Below are 22,636 nucleotides of genomic sequence, written 5' to 3'. Positions count from 1 at the left end.
AAACTAATGTCCATCAAGTTGGTGATGCCATCCAACCATCTCATCCTCTGTCATCCCCTTCTCCTCCTGTCTTCAATCTTTCCCAGCATCAGGGTCTTTTCAAATGAGTCAGTTCTTCGCATCAGGTGGCCAGTGTATTGGAGTTTCAGCTTCAGCATCAGTCTTTCTGATGAATATTCAGGACTGATTTCCTTTAGGATAGACTGGCTTGATCTCCTTGCAGTCCAAGGGACTCTCAAGAGTCTTATCCATCATCACAGTTCAAAAGGATCAATTCTTCAGCACTCAGCTTTCTTTATGGTCCAACTCTCACATCCATACATGACTACTAGAAAAACCGTAGCTTTGATTATATGGACCTTTGTCAGCAAAGTAGTATCTCTGCTTTTTAATATGCTGTCTAGGTTGGTCATAGCTTTTCTTCCAAGGAGAAAGTGTCTTTTACTTTCATGGCTGCAGTCACCAACTTCAAGAGTCTGTCACTGTTTCCATTGTTTCCATGAAGTGATGGGACCAGATGCCATGATCTTTGCTTTTTGAATGTTGAGTTTTAAGCCAGCTTTTTCCCTTTCCTCTTTCACTTTCATCAAGAGGCTCTTTAGTTCCTCTTTACTTTCTGTCCTAAAGGTGGTGTCATCTACATATCTGAGGTTATTGATATTTCTCCCAGCAATCTTGATTCCAGCTTGTGCTTCATCCAGCCTGGCATTTCTCATGATGTAGTCTGCATATAAGTCAAATAAGAAAGGTACAGTATACAGTCTTAACATACTTCTTTCCCAATTTGGAACCAGTCCATTGTTCCATGTCCAATTTTAACTGTTGCTTCTTGATCTGCATACATATTTCCAAGGCAGGTGAGGTGGTGTGGTATTCCCATCTTTTGAAGAAATTTCCAGTTTGTTGTGATCCACACAGTTTCAAGAAGTAAATGTTTTTCTGGAATTCTCTTGCTTTTTTGATGATCCAAAAGAAGTTGGCAATTTGATCTCTGGTTTCTCTGCCTTTTCCAAATCCAGCTTGAACATCTAGAAGTTTTTGGTTCATGTACTGTTGCAGCCTAGCTTGGAGAATTTTGAGCATTACTTTGCTAGCATGTGAGATGAGTGCAATTGTGTGGTAGTTTAAACATTCTTTGACATTGCCTTTCTTTGGAATTGGGATGAATACTGACCTTTTCCAGTCCTGTGGCCACTGCTGAGTTTTCCAGATTTGCTGGCATATTGAGTGCAGCACTTTCACGCATCATCTTTTAGGATTTGAAACAGCTTAGTTGGAGTTCCATTACCTCTACTAGCTTTGTTCATAGCAATGCTTCTTAAGGCCCACTTGACTTTGCATTCCAGGATGTCTGGTTCTAGGTGAGTGATCACACCATCATGGTTATCTGGGTCATTAAGATCTTTTTTGTATAGTTCTTCTGTATATTCTTGCCACCTCTTCTTAATATCTTCTGCTTCTGTTAGGTCCATACTGTTTCTGTCCTTAATTGTGCCCGTCTTTGCATGAAATGTTCCCTTGGTAACTCTAATTTTCTTGAAGAGATCTCTGCTGCTGCTAAGTCGCTTCAGTCGTGTCTGACTCTGTGCGACCCCATAGACAGCAGCCCACCAGGCTCCTCTGTCCACGGAATTCTCCAGGCAAGAATACTGGAGTGGGTTGCCATTTCCTTCTCCCTGAAGAGATCTCTAGTCTTTCCCATTCTGTTATTTTCCTCTATTCCTTTGCATTGATCACTTAAGAAGACTTTCTTATCTCTCCTTGCTATTCTTTGGAAGTCTGAATTCAGATGGATATATCTTTCCTTTTCTCCTTTGCCTTTAGCTTCTCTTTTTCTCAGCTATATGTAAGGCCTCCTCAGACAACCACTTTGCCTTTGCATTTCTTTTTCTTGGGGATAGTTTTGATCACCGTCTCCTGTACAATGTTATGAACCTCCGTCTGTAGTTCTTCAGGCATTCTATCGGATCTAATCCCTTGAATCTATTTGTCCCTTCCACTGTATAATCATAAGGGATTTGATTTAGGTTACACCTGAATGGTCTAGTGGTCTTTGCTACTTTCTTCAATTTAAGTCTGAATTTTGCAATAAGGAGTTCATGATCTGAGTCCTCAGTGGACATTAATATGTTCATAATTAGGGAACATTATATAAATACCTAATAGAAAGTTACAACAGTATTCATATTAATATTGGTTTTAAGTAGACCACAATGTAGCAAAATAGAAGGGAAAAAGAAATGCTTAAAGTTTTTCCCCTCTTGCTGAATTTCTGATTTTTATCTCACAAATAAAATGAACATGACCAAAGGCTTTTTAAATTTAGAGTTAAAACCTTTCCAGCTGTTGGCATACTTTGCTTTTTTTGTAGCCTCTAACTCACAGTGGGTTCCCACAAACCAGCAGCATCAGCCCACCTGAAACCTACCGATCAGCCCCGTGACAGGGAGTCAGCTAGTGCCATTCCACACCTGAGGAACAGTCTACACCCGCTGAGCAGCTTGGCTTCACACCCGACAGACCTGTGGTGCTTTAGTATGCAAACAGCTTCCCGCTGTCCTAAGTCCTAGGCTTATATAGTCCTGGTTTGTATAGATTGATGTACTTTATAAGGAACAGATGGGCCACTCGGTATTTCTCAAAATGTGATCCTCAGAGTCTGCAACAGAAGATCTGTAGAGTTTATTGGAAATGAGGATCCCTGGCCCACCCAGGCCCAGACTAGCTCCATCATAACTTTGCTAGGCTGGGACTGGATTCCCCACTTTTTTTTTTAAATTATTTATTATAATTGGAGGCTAATTACTTTACAATATTGTGGTGGTTTTTGCCATACATTGACATGAATCAGCCACTTCTGTACATGTGTCCCCCATCCCAAACCCCCTCCCACTCCCCTCCCCATCCCATCCCTCTGGGTTGTCCCAGTGCATCGGCTTTGAGTGCCGTTTCATGCATCAAACCTGGACTGGTCATCTATTTCACATATGGTAATATACATATTTCAGTGCTATTCTCTTAAATCATCCCACCCTCGCCTTCTTCCACAGAGTCCAAAAGTCTGTTCTTTGTATCTTTTTTGCTGTCTCACATATACGGTTGTCATTACCACCTTTCTAAATTCCATGTATATATGTTAATATACTGCATTGGTGTTTCTCTTTCTGACTTACTTCACTCTGTATAATAGGCTCCAGTTTCACCCACCTCATTAGAACTGATTCAAATGTATTCTTTTTAATGGCTGAGTAATACTCCATTGTGTATATGTACCACAGCTTTCTTATCCACTCGTCTGCTGATGGACATCTAGGTTGCTTCCATGTCCTGGCTATTATAAACAGTGCTGCGATGAACATTGGGGTACACGTGTCTCTTTCAATTCTGGTTTCCTTGGTGTGTATGCCCAGGAGTGGGATTGCTGGGTTATATGGCAGTTCTATTTCCAGTTTTTTAAGGAATCTCCACACTGTTCTCCATAGTGGCTGTACTAATTTGCATTCCCACCAACAGTGTAAGAGGGTTCTCTTTTCTCCACACCCTCTCCAGCATTTATTGTTTGTAGACTTTTGTATAGCAGCCATTCTGACCGGCGTGAGATGGTATCTCATTGTGGTTTTGATTTGCATTTCTCTGATAATGAGTGATGTTGCACATTTTTTCATGTGTTTGTTAGCCATCTGTATGTCTTCTTTGGAGAAATGTATGTTTAGTTCCTTGGCCCATTTGGAATTAAGCTGCATGAGCTGTTTGTACATCTTTGAGATTAATTCTTTGTCAGTTGCTTCATTTGCTATTATTTTCTCCCATCCTGAAGGTTGTCTTTTCACCTTGCTTATAGTTTACTTCATAGTACAAAAGCACTTTTAACCTGAAATTCACTGCAAGCGGGTAAGGCTTAGGAACCACAAGCCCCACCTCCCATTCCCTTTTCTTCCCTTCCTCCCAGCTCATTCCTGCCTCTTCATTGCTTAAGCAGAGGCAAAAAGGGAGAGGTCATGATCAGGAAAATCTTGCATTTTTTCCGTTGGAAAAGGAAAGAAAACCACAAGTGGGTTAAACTGCAACTCTTGGAATTTGATCTTTTCCTTAGGGACAAGTATTTGGAAATATTCAAATTTAGTGTTTAAATTTGTTTATCTTATTCTGTAATTTTACATTTCAATAAAATGCAAACTCTACTTCAATTTTTAACCTCCAGGAAAATACTCCTTTTAAACAAGACCTTCCTTTTCCTAAGAACACAGTCATTTGTAAACAGGACACAGCATGGCTTTAATTTTAAAATATTTAATTTAATAAAAATATTTCTTCCAGCCCACCTTGTTTAACACTGATCTACTCTCCATAGTAATTTATAAAAGGAAATAATGAAGTGCAGAAATTATAATAAATACAATGTCATGGTTCTATTTATTCTAGTTCATGTTCCTTTAATGTTAGCTTCTTTATTTTTTTTAATTGCTTTTAACTGCTTTTTTTTAATTGGAGGACAATTGCTGTACAATGTTGTGTTGATTTCCGCCGTACAACAAGGTGGATCAGCCATAAGTGTACATACATCCCCCTCCCTCTTGAGCCTCTCTTCCACCCCCACCCCATCCCACCCCTCCAGGTTGTCACAGAATACCAGGTTGGGTGTTCTGTGTTATACAACAACTTCCCTTTAGATACCTACTTTACATACAGTAATGTCTGTTTCAATGCTACTCTCTCAATTCATTGAACCTAGAGTAGTCTGTTATACAGAGTGAAGTAAGTCTGAAAGAGAAAAACAAATATCATATGTTCACCCATATATATGGAATCTAGAAAAATGGTACTGATAAACCTCTTTGCAGGGCAGGAATAGAGAGGCAGACACAGAGAACAGACTTGTGGACCTGAGAGGGGGAGAAGGTGGGACAAGTTAAGAGAGTAGCTTCTTTTACAAGTAATTCAACAGACATTTTACTGAAAATCCATGTACCAGGCACCATGAATAAGACAGAATACAGGAAGGTCAGGCCCCAGTGTACTTACAAGCTAGTGAGAGTGAAGCAAGAGCAAAACCAGAACAGAGAGTATACAGGGAAAATGCCCTCTGATCCCACCTTGATAGGGTAACTTGTTCAAGATGCTGTGAACCTGGATGAGGCAGTTCCTAAGTCCACCCAGGATGGACTTGGATGGTTGGAGGACCCAAAAGTCTCCAAAGAGGCAGTTGTTCTTTGACTGGACTTGGAGGATGAATAGGCATTTGCCAGGTGGACAAGCTGAGTGGTGAACAATGAAGAGAGTAAACTGCTTTACAAAGACTTGGAGGTCCTGGGAATTCCTGGTGGTCCAGTGGTTAGGACTTGGTGCTTTCACTCTCCTGACCTGGGTTCAACTCCTGGTTGGGAAACTAAGATCCCAAAGCCTCATGAGCATGGCCAAAAAAATATACATACACACAAAAACCATCAAGACTTGGAGATCTGAATGAATCTGGTGGATTTGGCACATTATCCAGAATTTGAGAAGTGTCAGGTCCCTGGAGGGTGGGGTCTCTAGTGAGAAGAGCTGGGAATGAGACCAGGCTACCTCTGGATGGCAGGCTCCAGATCCTGGGGACCATTCATAAAGCCACCACAGTGCCTTCAAGAGTGGCTTACTATAGTGCAGAGCTCCATTTTCAGTCACATTGAAACACTTATTCAACCAATATCACATACTTACGAACCGGAATTTTTGCTGGTAGATTGAAGGAGCATTTGTCCAAGGCATGGGATTCTATACCATAGAAGAGCTGAAATACTCTCCAGAAGGCGTGCTTTACTCTCGAGGTCCAGATGACTACAAAATCCCCACCGTCACTGAAATACCTGAAGAGTTCAATGTCACTTTGGTGCGTTCCCAAAATCCCATCGCCATCTACTCGTCCAAGGTAAGAACCCAAGACCTCTATGTGAGTTTGTTAGGGCTGCCTTAACAAAACACTACAGACTGGGTTGCTTAAACAATGGAGATACATTTTCTCACGGTTCTGGACGTTGGGGTCCAAGATGAAGATGTAATTTGTTTTGAAGCCTCTATTTGGCTGGCAGATATACACCTTCTCCCCGTGCCTTTATATGATCATGGGTTTATCATATACTAAATGTGTCTCTGTGTCATAACATTTTTTTTCTTAAAAGGACACCAGTCATACTGGATTGGGGTCTACCCCAAAAACCTCATTCCTTAATTATCTTAAACATAATTATCTTAGATTTAATTATCTTAAACTTAATTATCTCTCTAAAGACCTTATCTCCAAATATGGTCACAGTCTGAGGTAGTCAGGGTTAAGACTTCAGCATCTGAATTTGAGGAGGCACAATTCATCCCATAACAACCTACTCTGTCAATAAATAGTAAAATAGGGACTTCCCTGGTGGGCCAGTGGCTAAGACTCTGTGCTCCCAATGCAGGGGGCCAGGGTTTGACCCCTGGTCAGGGAACCAGATCCCCGATGCAGCAACTGGGAGGATTCACATGCTACAACTAAAGATCCAGTGGACCATGACTAAGGTCCAGCCCAGCCAAATAAATAAAAATAATTTTTTTAGAAAAAGAAATATAAGCAGTCCCGTGAATTCACTTAACCCTTGCAATTGCAAATCCCAAAAGAAGGGAAAAAAAGCAAACATTCACTGACTTCAGAAGCCCAAGTAGAGTCTTCACTCTCGGGCTGTTGTTCAGTTGCTCTCAGGAGAGATTATGAAATGAGTTTGAATCAGACAAGAAGGGCCAAGGAGTAAGCAGACATCTTGGGTCATTAGGCTAAGTGCCACCATGAGATTAAACTGAAGTAGACATATTTCACTGGCCCTGGACCTTCTTTTCTGCAACCTTCCCATGCCCTCCAGACTCAAGTCTTTCTTATCTACACTGCCTCTCCCCACACTCTCCCCAAGTCAGGATAAACTTTCACACATGCTTCTCACTGACAGTTTACTCTGAGGTGTTAATGCCACAAATACAGGAGGTGTTGACCCCAGGCTCCATAGAGCCAAAGAGCTCTCACTGGCTCATAAAGACTTAGGGCAAGGTCCTCAAACACGTGTGGAAAACACACAACTTCTCCAATGGAAGTTCTGTTCTCTGACCACATCTGGCCAGACAGATGGCAACTTTAACCTCAGGCTTTCAGAGAATTCGCTTTCTTTATTAGGAGTAGGTCAGGTTGGGAGGAAGGTGAGACTTCCTGTCCAAATGATCTCTACCTCCACTTCGCCAGACATTGACCAGGGACATTGCCAAAGACCATCCTGGCACAGGGCACAGCCCAGACCCTCAGGACCTAGCCACCTCTCTGCCCGGTCTACTGCCTGCTCTCCCTGCCTCCCCTCTCCTCAGAGGAAAACCCTCCTTCTGCCAGCTCCTCCTCTCCCTCTCTCCCCTACATTTGCTTCAGAGAGAACACCACAGACTGGGATAGCCTTTATCTGCTTGGGCCCTTGGACCTATCTCTCCACTAAGGCCCTGGACACAGACCAAGGACCAGAACACGCTGAAGAAAGAAAGAGGAAAAATTAGTAAAAAGAAGCATTGCTGAATTATTCAGCATGTAATGCCACCACATTGTTCATTCAAAAGCACCCAACACACAGTCAAGGAAGTTAACACATACAAAGACTTCCACAGTCCACCCTCCAGGGGCAACCATCTCACTGTCTTTCAAGCTCAACTACAAATATTATTGTTGTTTTGTTGTGGTCTTGAGTTCAGTGAAAATACTCTGGAGCTGCAGTTGGAGTATCCTAGAGGGCCCTGAGGGCTTCTGTCTCCAGAACTTTACCTGGGTGGGGGGAGGTGCGGTGGGGGGGCAGGGAGAGACAGATTTTAGCTGTCCACTGTCCTGATGCCCCTGGGACATTTTCAGGAGCCACTCTGAGGAGGACCCCACACACACAAATCAGCAGGCGGGGGAGTGATGGCGGGAGTGGGGAGGGTGGGAAGCAGGGGGGTAGGGTGGGAATTTGATTCTGGTAATTCTGATGCAATACATTCAGAGGGCTGTAAAGTCAGGAGGAGTGAGTGTGTATGTGTGTGTGTGTGTACATAAATTAGTCCTAAAAGAACCATGCAATTCTGATAGCCTTTTACCCTCCTTCTCAGGGGTTAGGTGAGGCTGGAATGTTCCTGGGATCCTCCGTGTTGTTCGCCATATATGATGCCGTGGCTGCTGCCCGCAGAGAGAGGGGGCTGACCAAGACTTTCACCCTGAGTAGCCCAGCAACCCCTGAGTTGATTAGAATGACTTGTGTGGATCAGTTCACTGACATGGTAAGGCTGGTGAGGAGAGCTCCCTGTTAGAATCACCCCTTATGTGAACTTTCAGGTTCTTGGTATGGATCTGACAACCATGTAAAAATTACAGGGCAAGTTCATCTTTTCCATTGAAAATTCTCATTCTGGCTTCACTTACTACTTCTTATATGCTTCAAACTGCAAATACAGCGGCAAAGTGAGCGACCCTCTTCAAATGATGGTTTAAAGTTTCAGATCCCAAATAAAAGCACACAACTGACCCGGTGCTCATATCAAATGGACATGCTAGGTTACTTTAAACATTTTGTAAGATGAAATTGACGTGCTATTTTCATTACCTTAATAACTAAATTAGATTAAATAGACATCAGATCTGGTCAATTATTCTGAAAATATCTGTTAAGCAAACTAATAAAAATAATTTAAATGAAACTATCAAGTCACGGGGCTTCCCAGGTGGCACTAGTGGTGAAGAGCCTGCCTGCCAGTGCAAGAGACTCAAGAGGCATGGCTTCAGTCCCTGGGTTGGGAAGATCCCCTGGAGGAGGGCATGGCAACACGCCAGTATTCTTGCCTGGAGAATCCCATGGACAGAGACTAGCAAGTTACAGTCCATAGGGTCGCAGAGAGTCAGACACGACTGAAGTGACTTAGCATGCATGCACATCAAGTCACTGGGCACACTTTGATATGCCCTGTAATCACACACTAATAGATAATAGGTCCATTTTCCAGCTGCTAAAAATACATCTACAACTATCATCAGAGACTGTTTCTATACTGAACTGCTTACTGCAGCCCTAAATGAGTCTCTGGTGTAAAAAAAATTCATCTCCTCAAGATGGAGGAGATACATGCATACTTACAGCTGATTCATGTTGCTATATAGCAAAAACCAACACAACATTGTAAAGCAATTATCCTCCAATTAAAACCTTTTTAAGAATTAGATTGCACTTTATGCCTTTGAAATTACAGGGCTTCTAAATAAGATGCATCTTATCCCAAACATAAGAAGTATATGAGAATAAGGAAATTTAAAACTCAAGGATTGAAAGAAATATGAAAATTATCTAATTTTGATAAGAATAAAATGGATATTGACTTTTCTTTTTTAAAAAAAATTTGTCTTCTGAATTACAACTTATTTCATATAACAACATTTTATTAATAATTTTTTCTTTTGATCTTCTTTAGATTCCCAGAGATGATCCATCAACATTTACACCTTGGTCCATCCATGTGTCTTAATCCTCAGAAAACGTCTTTTCCTCAAAAATTGCAAGAATACATGTTTGACCTTAAATTTTTCAAACCCAAGCAAAATGTAGGTTGGCCCCCAAATTTTCGAGGGTAATTTTAGCATCTTTTCATTATTCTCTGTGGTTTAGACCACTGTATGATTATGTTTTAGGATTCACATTTTCACAAAAATGTATAAGGAAGTTTAGAGTCAAAAATTCTTCTTTTCATTTGTATTATCATGAATATCGACAGCATGAGAATTTTCAACAGTGGTGGAGTTTTCATTACCCAACAACTCAATAGAGACTTCTCGTACTTTGTTCTACACAAGTTTGCTCACCCCCAAAATCATTCACCCCCAAAACTCTTGGGATTCCCCAAAGCCAATGGTGTGCTGGTAGTAGCCAGTTCCTCTCGAAAAATCAATGATTTGTTTTATTTGCCAATTTCCACTTTGTAAATACCCCACGTCAGCCAACTCCAAACCACAGACAAGAGGTCTCTGAAGGCAGAGTTGGAAGAGATGCTTGAAACCTGCTCATGATCTCCAACTTGAAAGCCCAGCACAATCCTTGGTTTCTGCCATTCCTCCCATGCAGCCCATGTAGATGAGGCTCAGAGAGGCAAACTATCCAGAGCCTCCAGCGGGTCCTTGTCTGCCATGAGCCATGATCATGGCACCATGTCTTCCTTACCTGGGAAACAGCACAGAGGAAAACGGCTCTCTCAGATCACCCTGGTGTCCCTTCTTTTGGCTTAGTGTCTAAAAGGTGAAATCAGAGCCCCCTTCCTTTTGCCATCAAAGGGCCACAAAATCCTCAGGGTTCTCTTTCAGTTATTTCTTAGCTATTTTACATTGCATTTTCCTGAGGAAATGTAGTCTTATGCCAGAGAAGATGTTCAGTCTCCTGTGAAGTTTGAAAACACGAATAAACTAAATCATTTGTTGGGATCTGTGTGCTAGGTATTAAAGCTCTGCATTTGCGTAGAGAATGGACATGGAGGGAAGGAGAGGGTGGGATGAACTGAGACAGTAGCATTGACCTATATACAATATCATGTGTAAAATGGCTAGCTAGTGGGAGGCTGCTGTATAGCACACAGAGCTCAACTCAATGCTCTGTGGTGACCTGGAGGGATGGGATGGGGGTGCTGGGAGGGAGGCTCAAGAGGGACAGGATATACGTATACACATAGCTGATTCACCTTGCTGTACAACAGAAACCAACACAACATTGTAAAGCAATTATATTCCAATTAAAAAAAAAGCTCTGCATTTATTAATAGTAATTTTGTGGTGGAAGAATAAGTTTGTAGCAACTCTTTGTGTGTGTGTAAAACTAGACTGGAAGAAGAGAAGGTTGGCAAATAGAAAGGAAAGGCTCACCAGTCAGCCTCTTATTCTGTGAGAAGTAGGGGTGTGTGTGTATGTGTGTGTACATGTGTTTTTAACTGTCTTTTAATTCACCTGCTAAGTCACTTCAGTCGTGTCTGACTCTGTGTGACCCCATAGACAGCAGCCCACTAGGCTCCTCTGTCCCTGGGATTCTCCAGGCAAGAACACTGGAGTGGGTTGCCATTTCCTTCTCCAATGCATGAAAGTGAAAAGTGAAAGTGAAGTCGCTCAGTCGTGTCTGACTCTTCTCGACCCCATGGACCGTAGCCTACCAGGCTCCTCCGTCCATGGGATTTTCCAGGCAAGAGTACTGGAGTGGGGTGCCATTGCCTTCTCCATTAATTCACCTAGTAATCTAAATTACCTGGAACCCAGCCCACAAAAACTCTTTGTCCCAGGCAAAACAGTAAAAATAAGGTAGCTGATATATTTTTCTAGCAGTAAAATAGGAAAGACACATTCATCACAAACATAATTTTAAGAGTGTTATACTTCCTAGACTGTGTGAACAAGACTTCTGATAACAGAAACTGGACTTTTACAAAATAAATCTGATCACTTCAGTAGTATTTAGTTAAGTAGAAGAACTAGAGTTGGGGAGGAAGAATTTATAAAAATAGTACAGTTTAATGGATAGCAAGTTTCAAATATAAGATTGCTATATTGATGCCTTTAAAATTTGACAGTTTATATTATAAACAATCTATATTACTAATTTAGATAAATATCTGTTATTGTGTGTCTAATTTTAGATGTTATTACAGTGATAGTTGTATGAGAAATGTAAAATACAAGCTTTCAGCCAGAGGACTCAGTAAACAGTCAAGCATACTCTGAGTGATAGAGTACATGATCATTATTAATTCTGGGCAAAGCTGCTAGTGCTTGTCACTCATAGAAACTTACCTTTACTACTGCTTAACTGTAAGCTCAGTAAAAGTTTGTCAGAACAGAAATAATATTATGTGGCAGGTACTATGCTTGCTGCCTTTTTCCTTTCAACTTAAAAGACACACAAGGCCCAACTGTCTTACTTCTCCTGGACCGAAAGTTTATGATAGAACAGTTTTGTGCAACCTTACAAAATACTAGAGAAATGGAGTTGAGTGAATAGTGGCTGGGAGGGATTTGATTTCATTTCAGTATCTTGACCCTGCAGCACCGGGCATGATCTTGGCTTTTAGAAATGGGGGAGGTCAAAAAGAGGGAGAGAGTAAATGCTTGGATATAAGAATGCTTGGATATCCACATTGTTTCTTTCAAGGGAAAATCTTTAACTCCTCCTCGCTTTATACTTGTTATGGTGTAAATTAGCCATATTCTTAACACTATCAGAGCCAGGGGATCACAAGTTGACTCTTCTGAAAGAAAGTGCTGAGACAGAGTTTAGGGAGCACGATGTTTCTTAGGGCTCAATACTTTGGCCAACTGATGTGAAGAGCTGACTTATTAGAAAAGACCCTGACACTGGGAAAGATTGAAGGCTGGAGGAGAAGAGGACGAAAGAAGATGAGATGGTTGGATGGCATCACCGACTTGATGGACATGAGTTTGAGCAAGCTCTGGGAGATGGTGAAGGACAGGGAGGCCTGGCGTGCTGCAGTCCATGGGGTCACGAAGAGTCAGACATGACTGAACAACTGAACAACAGGCTGGGAAGGAAAGGCTGAGGAAGCAGAACTGGGCAGAGGGAGAAGTCTAACTGATACAGGTCCCTCTAAGCATCAGGACCCTAGCAGGGAGCCCTGGACCGAGCACTGACCCATGGAGCAGTCCTGCTCAGGCTGAAATGGACAGGCCTGTGTATCTCCTAGTGACTGGTTCACTGACTACAGGCCTGCCCTGGAAAAGCTTAACCTTGAACAAAGAAACTCCTCTGCTCTAAGAGAGACCCTGAGGGCACTGACAGCTGGAGACCACACTCCAACAACACTCCCTACAGCCGGGTGGCAGGTCCTTCCAGGAAGGGGAACTGAGAATCTCACCTCCAGTCTACCACACACATCTCCCAAAGTGATCCTCCCTGATTCATGAGTTTATTAACATGCAAATTCTACATAGGTGTAAGTTGTAACTCACAGTTATACATTGGATTAATTACCTTTATAAAAAAGAATAATTCTGATGCTTTTGAAATGTGGTGTTGGAGAAGACTCTTGAGAGTCCCTTGGACTGCAAGGAGATCCAACCAGTCCATCCTAAAGGAAATCAGTCCTGAATAGTCATTGGAAGGACTGATGCTGAAGCTGAAACTCCAATACTTTGGGTACCTAATACGAAGAACCAACTCATTGGAAAAGACCCTGATGCTGGGAAGATTGAAGATGGGAGGAGAAGGGGACAACAGAGGATGAGATGGTTGGATGGCATCACCGACACGATGGATATGAGTTTGACTAGGCTCCAGGAGTTGGAGATGGCCAGGGAAGCCTGGCGTGCTGCAGTTCATGGGGTCACAAAGAGTCAGACACGACTGAGCGACTGAACTGAACCGAATTCTACCTTCAAAGAAATACACAATTTATGTATATATAACATTTCAATATTTTAAGTCAGTACTTGCCCCAGAAATTTCATATCATTTGTTTGCTATATGCTTTCCTTACTTATTCAGTTGAATTTGATTAAATTCGGTTATTATCACACTGTACCAGATGATGTTATTAATTACAAATAAAACCTCAGGGAAAAAATATGAGGTTTTAAAACTCATTGTTGTTGTGTAGCCACTAAGTCTTGTCTGCTTCTATTGCCACCCCATTGTAGCCTGCCAGGCTCCTCTGTCCATGGGATTTTCCAAGCAAGAATACTGGAGTGAGTTGCCATTTCCTCCTCCAAGGGATCTTCCCAACCCAGGGATTGAACCCAGGTCTCCTGCATTGCAGTGAATTCTTTACCGCTGAGCCACAGGGAAGCCTTTTTAAAACTCTTACCTAAATTTTATTATCTAGAAATTGATACTAGGTCAAGAAAATCAATTTGCTCTGAACCAGTAAATGACCGGGTAGAAGTGTTCAAGAAGGTACAATTTCCTGCAGAGCTCTACAACTCTGAGCCCTGGTTGACAGGTGTAAGAGCAGAAGTATTATATTAATAAGAAAAGACAAATTTTGTTGTTAACATTGCCTGATATGTCTTTCACCCATCTATATTTAATCATTTCCTTTTTCACTTTAAACATGTTTCTTAGTACACACACTTACACACATATATAAATACATACATATATACATGTATGCGTGCTAAGTCACTTCAGTCATGTCTGACTCTTTGCAACTTCATGGTCTGTATGTAGCCCACCAGGCTCCTCTGTCCATGGAGACTCTCCAGGCAAGAATACTGGAGTGGGTTGCCATTCCCTTCTCCAGGGGATCTGCCCAGCCCAGGGATCAAAACTATATCTTTTATGTCTCCTGTATTGGCAGGCAGGTTCTTTACTACTAGTGCCACTTCAGAAGCCCTGTACATCTATATATATCTTAGTGTATATATATACGTATACATATACATGTGGCATGTACATATAAATAGTATATGCTAGGTTTGGGGTAATTTTTCTCATCAAATTTCTAGTCATCATTTTTAAATGGTAATCCATTTCATTTGTGCCTTATAATTGTTTGAAGTGTTCAATTTTTCTATTTATTTATACACATAATAAATAACAAGTTATATAATTAATGTCCTATGTTTTTATTATTCAGACTTGCACTCCCCTTCACCTTTCTTATCAGGGTTGTTTTTTGTGTGATCCTTCTCCTCAGGTAAGGCGGTTGTTACCCAGGCAGGAATACTTATTTCCACCAACAGGGTCTCCAGTGCCCTTCTCTCCTCTCAGAAACCAACCTACAGCTGCTAGTCTCCTGCCCTCTAGCGTCCAATGTGGCAGCAAGCACTTCGATGCCAGACTGAGTCTTTTTCCTTCATAGAAAACTTGATCTTTCAACCTGAAGTGCAGTGAAAGTCGCTCTGTCGTGTCTGACTCTTCGTGACCCCATGGACTATAGAGTCCATGGAATTCTCTAGGCCAGAATACTGGCGTTAGTAGCCATTCCTTTCTCCAGGGGATCTTCCCAACCCAGGAATTGAACCAGGGTCTCCTGCACTGCAGGAGGATTCTTTATCAACTGATTTCTTTCAACCTAATACCTTGTAAGAAATTCTTTTTATCCTCAGAGTTCCAAGATGCTGTCAGCGGATGTCAGGTGTGTGTCTTTTTCTTTAACCTAGCGTGGAACTTGAGGAGAATGTCCAATCTCTAGACTCAGATCTCTCTCAGCTCACAGAAAGTGTCTTCAAGTGTTCATGGTTGCTTCTCCTCCACCTCTTCCTTTTACTCCTTTAGCTGTCCTGTTCTTCAGGCTTTATCTCTCCCATCTAGGCTCCAGGTCTCATTTCTTTCTTTAAGATTGCTTCTTCTGCATGTCTTTACTCTGTGCTCGGGTTTATGTATTGCACTTTGTTTTCCAAGTCACTAATGTGGGTTTCCTTGTCTCTCCCAAACTGGTGGTGGCTGCCAGCATTCCTTGGTGTTCCCTGGCTTGTAGACACATCGCTCCAATCTGCCTCCATCGACTGAATTGTTAGTCGGTTGGTTGGTTTTTTCCCTTGAGAAAGTCTTGAGGGCAGGGGTTGTCTTAGTCCATTGGAGATGACAATAGTATGTTCTGTTTTGAATGATCCTCTCTCTAACTCTCGGGTATGTATGAATTCCCAAGGGCTGCTCTAACAAAATACCGTACACTGGCTGGCTTAAAACAACAGATATTCATCTTCTCACTGTTCTGAAGGCTATAAGTCTGAAATCACAGTGTCAAAAGGGTCATTCTTCCCCTGAATGCTGAGAGACAGTCTTTCTTGCCTCTCTAGGTTGTGGTGGTTGCCTGCGGTCCTCAGTGTTCCCTGGCCTAAGGACACATCAGTCTCTGCCTTCATCCTCAGACGTCTGTTTCCCTCCCTGTATGTCTGTCTCCAAATCTACCTCTCCTTATAAGGACACCAGTCACTGGATTTAGAGCCCACCCTAGTCCAGTGTGACCCATCTTCATTTAATTACATCTATGAAGACACTGTTTCCAAATAAGATCACAATTGGGAAATGCACGCAGCTCAGTCCCCAACTGGCCTCTTTAAAATTTTATTTGTCAGCTCACTGGGCTCCCACCTAGTTACTGGGATACCTAAGAGGCAACAGATTATAGAAGCCAACATGTTCCTGATCCACCCCATGGGCTGGTAGGACAGAAGCAGGGCCAGTGCCCTGCTTAGGAGACTAGAGGTGGCCACACAGCCCTACAGCCCCTTGATTCCCCTCATAATTGCCCAGACACATGGGAAGGAAGGGCTCAGACAGCCCATGTGGCCCCTGACCTCCTATTCACACCAAAGTCAAATATCCTCTCCATGCTTCACCCACAACCCAGAGGACCAGCTGTCCTCCAGATTCATGGTCTTCAAGATAAAGATTTCCAGGTTCTTCCCCAGCCTAGCACTCCTCCCCCACACAGCCCCAGGCCTTACTTCCCACAAGCCTAGCTGGGAGGGGCAGGGAAGGGGTCTCACAGCCAAACAGGCTGAGAATGGGGGGGTCTGGAATATGGACATGTAATGACCAACCCAAGGTCATTTAATGACCAGCCTAGGGGGTCTTCAAAGTGACCACCGTCAGTCTGCTTGCCCATGTTCCATCTCTGGGTTTCAAAGAGCTCACACAGAAGGGACACCCCAAAAGCAGTGGCCAGTACTTTCCCATATACATCAGCAGGCAACACTTGTTACAGCTTTTTCCCCAGAAACAGGTGTGTTTGAATTGTTGGGGAGGGCAGTATCATTTCCAACAGTAATCCTTTCATTGGGTAACAGGAATTCTTTGATGTTAACTCCTAAGACCTTTTTTTATAACAAACATACAAGTACCTGGGTCAATAGACGTGGCACTTTTCTCACTCACAAGAACAATCTATTTGAAAGTAATGAAATTCAATCTCCCCCTTTCATTAAATTAAAAAAAAAATCAGTGGTTGCTTTTCCCCCCATTGTTTTGAATAAGATCTGAGAATCAGAAAAACTTGACAGACATCCTCTTGCCTTTCTACGGGGAACAGCCTTTGGTCACTCTGCCCTGAGTGATCTTTTGACTCAGCTCCCCAGAGCCCCAAGAGCTTCTGAAGGAGAGAAAATGTGAGGACTTTAGGCCTCACCCCAGCCCTCCAGGCTACACAGTGACTTTTTAAAATTTGTTTACACTTCTCAGGATATCATTCAAACAAAACTTTCCCCGGCTGAAACATGTTTGGGAAAAGACTTCTCTAAAGCATTTCAAGATAGGTTTCCAGATTCCCAGAAATTAATGAATTTGGTTGCTTAATCCAAAGAAATTAGACCTTCCAACTCTAACACTGTAATCTGGCTTCAGTATTCTAACACTGATCTTCTCCATTTAATGCTTGTGCCTTCTGTTGAAGCTGAAGGAGTTATTCCTATAAATATTTTTTTATGAATACTTGTTCCTTTTTAAAATTATTTGTTGATTCATGTGGCATGCAGGATCTTTAGTTGCAGTATGCAAACTCTTATTTGCAGCAGATGGGATCTAGTTCCCCAACCAGGGATCTAACCCCGGTCCCCTGCACCGGATGTGCAGAGTCTTAGCCACTGAACCACCAGGGAAGCGTTCTTATAAATATGTTCAAACAACATGCTTTTTGTTGGCAGTGGCCATGCTCCTGTAAATGGGAACCATGTGCTCTTTGCAAGCACTGGCTATCCTGTTTTAAAGAGCAGAGTAAGGGAATTCCCTAACAATCCAGTGGTGAGGACTCCATGCTTCTACTGCTAGAAGTCCAGGCAAAAAAAATAACAAATGACAAGGACAGGGTAAGATAGTGAACACACTGTGGACCCATAACAATGCCTGTGTCAGTCTTGCCCTCAGCGGAAGCAGCCAGAGGAAGGGCTTCTCCACATGCCCCTTTCCCTCTCTTTGCTCTGCTCCATTCCCATTTCTCATGGAATCAGCTCCTAGTCCCTTCCTCAGGGAGGCCTTCTCTGATTCCTCTCCCCAAACAAAGCTAATCTCCCTGTTCTATGCTTCTCACAATGGTTGATTTCAGTTACGTGTAAATTGTTTCTCATATGAACCATAAAGTCTCTGGAGAAGGAAAACCAGTAGATCTTGTTCTCCATTGTGCTTAATACTGGGTTGGCCAAACACTTTGTTTGGGATTTTCCATAAATGTTATGAAAAACCCAAATGAACTTTTTGACCAACCCAAATGAATGAATGATCACTGACGCCTCCTTCAGTTAAAGTATCTGGAGTAATCAGTCAGGCATTGACGAAGCCCTGCAATGAACAAGTCATCATCCATGTTGAGCATCGTGGGGAACACAGCCAGCTATTTAACCTCCAGGAGAGTATTACATAATTGGAAAAATGAGATACAGACACTAATAAGACAACCGACTATTAGTAACAGATTAGAGACTAGTTTCCTGGTTCCCAGTTTATTCAGTGGAAAGTAAAGAAGCAATCGGTTGGAAATGCAGATGATTTTAAAGGAATTGAGAGAAAGGAGAGAAGGGAGGTTTGCTTCTCTTCTTGATGATAAACAGAGAAGGGGGAGGGTAGGAAGACAAACAATCACAGGGAGGCAGGAGCAGGGTTGCTGTCCCTACAGACATAGAAGTGCCTTCTTCAGTCACTCAACAGTTGTTCAATAGGCAATTACTCTGTGGTCAGCACCATTCCAGGCCCGAGAGACAGTGGTGCCCTCAGGGAGCTCACCTTCCAGTGGAGAAAGCAAATAACAGGTAAAGAAGCATCCACGTTAGTGGATGAAGTACCATGAAGAATATGAAACAGTGGTTAGGAGAGTGCTCCTTCAGACGAGAAGGTCAGGTAAGAGCTCAGACCCAAGTAGCAAGAAGGCACCGCCAGGCCAACATCAGAGAGAAGAGGAGTCGAGGTGGAAAGGGTCACACGCACCAAAGCCTAGGACAGGAAAGAACTCCGTACATTCAAGAAGCAGGGGAAGGCCAGTGTAGCAGAGACGACAACCAAGGGAGGAAGCGGTGAAGCTGGTCTCAGAGAGGGTATGGGCCCGTCCCACGGGCCTCCTCAGAAAGCCTGTGAGGTTTTGCTAAGTGCAGTGGGGACCACTGGAAGGTTCCCAAGAGAGAAATGCCAAGGTTAAGTGGAGGAATGATGATGAGGGGATAGTTTGGCTGGAGCAGGAGACTTTTCTGAAGAGAAAGAGAGTCTGAAGCCTGAAACAAGGACAGATGGTAGAAGGCTTTGGACACTAGGCTGAGGAGTTTGGACCTTATGCTCCATAGGCTCCAGGCCTCAGAGGGCTACTGGGGTATTTGTAGCAGAAAATGTCAGGATCAAAAAGGCTGACCTGGGGGCTTCCTTGGTGGCTCAGTGGTAAAGAATTCACCTGCCAATGCAGGAGACAAGGGTTCAATCCCTGATCCGGGAAGATCCCGCATGCTGTGGAGCAACTAAGCCCATGCACCACAATTATTGAGTCTGTGCTCTAGACCCTGGGAGCCCCAGCTACTGAGCCCACATGCTGCAGTTACTGAAGCCTGAACTCCCTAGAGTGCATGCCCCACAACAAGAGAAGCCGCTGCAATAAGAAACCTGAGCACCGCAACTACAGAGTAGCCCACAAAAAAGCCCTCATGGCAACAAAGACCCAGCACAATCAAAATAAATCAATAAATAAAATTATTTTTTAAAAAGGGCTGACCTGAAGGTCTTACCTAATTCGCAGTGTGATCTCCAACTTCTCCCATGGCCCTGTTGTGCATTTATTCAACAACTTTCTAACACATGTGAAACACCACATACATACCCATACAAGTACACATGGGTGTGAACACTTGTCTCCACAGGTATATGAAGCAGGTATGCCTGCGACCCAGGAATTAGAGCTGTGAAGACAGTTGGAAGCTGTCAGCTCCCTTCAACCAGGAAGTGTTTTCTGGACTAGCTCTGCTGGAAAGAATCTGAAGCCACATCCAGATCAACTGGGAAAGAGCATGCATGGGTGCTAAGTCACTTCAGTCATATCTGACTCTTTGTGACCCCATGGACTGTAGCCTGCCAGGCTTCTCTGTCCATAGGATTCTCCAGGCAAGAATACTGGAGTGGGTTGCCATGCCCTCCTCCAGGCGATCTTACCAACCCAGGGATCAAACCTGCGTTTCCTGCAGCTCCTGCATGGCAGGCAGACTCTACCGCTGAGCCACCAGGAAGTGGGAAAAAGGATCTTCCTCAATCAGCCAGGTCAGGAGGTTGCCAGGTCTTTACTATCCCTGCCCTGAGGCATCGGCACACATTGAGTTTACCTTAAGACAAGGGGTTGATAACATAGGTGAGCCAGGAAGGGCTAGCGAACAGAAAGGTCTTGCCTTCTCTCCTGAAACCAGACCACACAGGCACGAAGGACCTGCTTCATCCATCCATGAGGCCAACCCTGGGCATTCATTTCATTGAAAGAATAAGAACTGCTTGATTTTATCCATAGATATCTAACTGGAGTTCTTCAAACAGATCAAAAAGGATATTTTTTTTTTAAGTAATGAATCTGTCAGATGTTTTAAGCCAGAGAGCTTGGTTTTAGTTCCCATTTTGCCATTTACTCTTGCATGACCCTGAGTTACTGATGTCACTTGAGTTCAGTCGCTTGGTCATGTCCAACTCTTTGCAACCCCATCGACTACAGCCTACTAGGCTCCTCTGTTCATGGAATTCTCCAGGCAAGAATACTGGAGTGGGTAAGCCATTCCCTTTTCCAAGGGATCTTCCTAATCCAGGGATCAAACCTAGGTCTCCTGCATTGCAGGGCAGATTCTTTACCATCTGAGCCACCAGGGAATGCCATCACCTATCTGGTTCCCAGTTTATTTATCTGTTGAGTGGCTGACTAAACTAGACACTCTTTTCCAGTGGAATAATCCTGTAGGTGGAGAGGAAGGGCATCAAGGAGCTAAGTGGATGAGATATCCCACACCTCCATGTCAGGGCACAGACTGGACTGGTTCACATGATTCCCTATGAGGAGACATTTCTGCAGCTAGAATTAGAAAAAGGTTGGGGAAAGTGGGAGGTCTCAGAAAGCCCACTGCTAGCTCTCTCAGAGGAGAAAATCCATCCAGGACTTGTTCCTGGAGCTGAGTTAGCACGCAGAGGGGCTTTGAGTTTAGACAGTTGTTTATAGTTTTCACAGTGAAGCCCTCCAACTTCCAAGGATGCAAGAAGAGGCATGGGCTGGAAGCATGCCTTCCAGCCCAAGCCTGGGGGAAGCCAGGATTGGTGGAAGGCCAAGTGAGGCAGAGTTGGGAGGCTGGGCCACAGAGATGCCCTTGACTTAAAAGGCCATGAAGCCAGGTAGTCTCCACCCCCTTGCTCTGCTCCCTGGGGCTCCACACTGTCTGCTTCCACACCAGGAGAGATTTCAGTTGCTTGGACCTAAATCTTGTCTGCTCGTTTCTACGGCTGGCTCCAGAGAGCACTCCCCCTGGAGCTGTAAGGCGAAACTTCATCTCCAGGCGCAATGCCTTGCCCGTCGAGATCGGATGAGCTGGTTTTCTTTGTGAACGGGAGGAAGGTAAGTGTTGGGTATCACCACCACAGTTTGCAGAGTCAGCAGGAAACTTCTAGCCTGAGGGAAGCACATGTGACCTGTTTGGGTTGAGACCCCCTCCAATCAGGGACAAGAAGCCAGAGACTGGGAACCAGTCTACTTCGGCCTGTTCTACATTCCACCAGGGAGTGGGAGAGGTGATAGAGCACTGGGGGTAAAGACACGTGCCTCATGTCACATGGCCTGGGTTCCAATCCAGCTCCACCGTTTACTGCACAACCTTCTACAAGTCACTTCACTTCCCTGAGTCTCAGGGTGCCCGTCTTTATGACTATTGTAGAGATCGAAAGAGAGATGCTTCTTTCATTGATTAGAAACCTCTTAAATGCTTATAGAGGACCTCAGCGCTGGGCCCAATACACCAGAAGCACTCTATTCTAGCAATGTATTTTGATTCTCAAATTCAGGAGGATAAGAAGTGGAGCATTCTTTATTTTTCTATTTATGAACTTAATTTTTCTGTTCAGTTTCCATTATACAGAATTAGTTGATATGTGCATATGTGCTAGGTCACTTCAGTTGTGTCTGACTTTTTGTGACCTCTTGGACTGTAGCCCACCAGTCTCCTCTGTCCATGGGATTCTCCAGGCTAGAATACTGGAGTTGGTTGCTATGTCCTCCTTCAGGGGATCCTCCCAACACAGAGATCAAGTTTTTGTCTCTATGTCTCCTGAGTCTCACTGGGTCATCCATTCAATCCCCATAATAGTCTCCTCTCTGTTTCCAATGCAGGTGATTGAGAGGAATGCAGACCCAGAAGTCACTCTCTTGAGCTTCCTAAGAAAGAACTGGATCCTTTTGGCCAGAGTCTTGGCCAGGTCTGTGTTTGCCTTAAAGCTTAGGCTAACTGTGATTATGAAAATTAATCAAACTTCTCTATCTGCAAACAGCCAGGCCCCTTGGCCCTCATTACCTCTTTTTGCTCTTGGCAATGGTTCTAAGGATATTAAGTTAATTGAGCTATTTGAAAAGGATGAAGTTTCCCCAGAGTTTCTTATATCTTGATTTAATAATCATGAAATAGAAGCTAAGCTCTTTCCTTCAGCACTAATTATTCCTTTAA

The 22,636-nt window shown here is 43.4% G+C and overlaps 2 protein-coding genes across 5 annotated transcripts in view; both read left to right on the top strand.

Moving 5' to 3' along the window:
• The window catches only part of LOC147378052 (aldehyde oxidase 4-like), a 71,408-nt gene extending 60,934 nt beyond the window's left edge, over nt 1-10,474 (top strand). Inside the window, 3 exon segments of the mRNA XM_086346700.1 lie at nt 5,723-5,908; nt 8,125-8,292; nt 9,475-10,474. Of these exon segments, the coding sequence (XP_086202826.1) occupies nt 5,723-5,908; nt 8,125-8,292; nt 9,475-9,528 (408 nt within the window). The 3' untranslated portion in view covers nt 9,529-10,474.
• Nucleotides 10,475-21,345: 10,871 nt separating this feature from the next.
• The window catches only part of LOC147378049 (aldehyde oxidase 2), a 77,675-nt gene continuing 76,384 nt past the window's right edge, over nt 21,346-22,636 (top strand). For all 4 annotated transcript variants that reach the window (XM_086346592.1, XM_086346596.1, XM_086346606.1 and 1 more), the window contains exons 1-2: nt 21,346-21,537; nt 22,306-22,363. In XM_086346592.1, coding sequence (XP_086202718.1) covers nt 21,484-21,537; nt 22,306-22,363 — 112 coding nt within the window. In that variant the 5' untranslated portion in view covers nt 21,346-21,483. The remainder of the gene's footprint in view (nt 21,538-22,305; nt 22,364-22,636) is intronic.

Source organism: Bos grunniens, chromosome 2 (genome assembly GCF_055505025.1).
Source record: "Bos grunniens cultivar Pamir isolate PY7600 chromosome 2, Bosgru_T2T1.0, whole genome shotgun sequence".
NCBI lineage: Eukaryota > Metazoa > Chordata > Mammalia > Artiodactyla > Bovidae > Bos > Bos grunniens.
Note: the sequence above shows the minus strand (reverse complement) of the source record. Positions and strands in the feature narration are given on the sequence as shown.